Source organism: Palaemon carinicauda, chromosome 15, assembly GCF_036898095.1.
Source record: "Palaemon carinicauda isolate YSFRI2023 chromosome 15, ASM3689809v2, whole genome shotgun sequence".
Lineage (NCBI taxonomy): Eukaryota > Metazoa > Arthropoda > Malacostraca > Decapoda > Palaemonidae > Palaemon > Palaemon carinicauda.
Window position 1 is genome coordinate 9,627,387 of NC_090739.1, and position 1,478 is coordinate 9,628,864.

Here is a 1,478-nt window from a genome sequence, read left to right on the forward strand (position 1 = left end):
AAACGTGAGAGAAAAAACGTAAAAATAAATAGGATTCCTTATTCTAAAATAATCTTGATGTCATAAAAACAACGATAATTGATTATTTCTGAGGTATTGGAAATTCGTATGTTCATTTTTAGTACTTATTTATTACTCATATCTTAACCTGTAAGCCAAGATAAATTTTAGGATTCCGTAATATTTTTGATATCACGACATTTTTAGAACCTGGAAATACATATTGACCATACATCCATAATGTTACGAAATTGCAATAATTTGGAAGCAATAACAGGCCATGTTGCTGTAACAGGTCATGTTGCTGTAACAGGTCATGTAATAGTCGGTCATGTTGCAATAACAGGTCGTGTTGCAATAACAGGTCGTGTTGCAATAAAAGATCGTGTTGTAATAACAGGCCATGCTGCAATAACAGGTCATGTTGTAATAACAGGTCATGTCGTAATAACAGGTCATGTTGTGATAACAGGTCATGTTGTAATAAGTCATGTAGTAAAAATAGGTCATATTGTAATAACAGGTCATATTACTATAATAAGTCATGTTGTAATAACAGGTCATGTTGCAATAATAGGTCATGTTTTAATAACAGGTCATGTTACAGTAACAGGTCATGGTGCAATACCGGGTCATGTTGTAATAACAGGTCATGTTATAATAACAGGTCATGTTGCAATAATCGGCCATGTTGCAATAACAGGTCAAGTAATAGCAAATCATGTTCCAATAACAGATCATGTTGTAATAACAGTTCATGTTGCAATAACAATTCATGTTGCAATATCAGGTCATGCTGCAATAATAGGTCCTGTTGTAAATACAGGTCATGTTGCAATAACAGGTCATGTTGCAATAACAGGTCATGTTGCAATAATCGGCCATGTTGCAATAACATGTCATGTAATAACAAGTCATGTTGTAATAACAGGTCATGTTGCAATATCAGGTCATGTTGCAATAATAGGTCCTGTTGTAATTAAAGTTCATGTTGCAAAAACAGGCCATGTTGCAACAACAGGTCATGTTGCAATAATAATTCATGTTGCAATGTCAGGTCATGTTGCAACAACAGGTCATGTTGCAATAACCGATCATGTTGCAATAACCGGCCATGTTTCAATAACAGTTAATGTTGCAATAACAATTCATGATGCAATATCAGGTCAAGCTGCAATAATAGGTCATGTTGCAATAACAGGTCATGTTGCAATAACAGGTCATGTTGCAATAACAGATCATGTTCTGGATAGTTGAAAAAATGAAAATGCATCGTTGCATGGAAAATTTATATTCAAACGCATTTTCCTCATGAGTGTCAGAATTAACTACAAGAGACGACCGGTACATCAGGAATTCCAAAGGGAGGCAAGGTATCATTAGCAATTTATGGGGTCAGTTATGATTTCTCCGACGACCAGTTATCCTGGTAACAGATTGCTGCATTAGTGATGTATAAGAGGTCGGGTTTTGTAAGG

The 1,478-nt window shown here is 35.1% G+C and overlaps 1 protein-coding gene across 1 annotated transcript; it reads left to right on the plus strand.

Annotated features, from left to right (window-relative positions):
- Window positions 1-240: 240 nt before the first annotated feature.
- On the plus strand, window positions 241-1,257 carry LOC137654828 (UDP-3-O-acylglucosamine N-acyltransferase-like). Its single transcript, XM_068388783.1, has one exon. The coding sequence runs from the start codon at window positions 241-243 to the stop codon at window positions 1,255-1,257; it is 1,017 nt and encodes a 338-aa protein (XP_068244884.1).
- Window positions 1,258-1,478: the final 221 nt, after the last annotated feature.

Excerpts from the sequence above, each read along its gene's own strand:
- LOC137654828 (XM_068388783.1), top strand. The coding sequence starts at position 241 with ATGTTACGAAATTGCAATAATTTGGAAGCAATAACAGGCCATGTTGCT.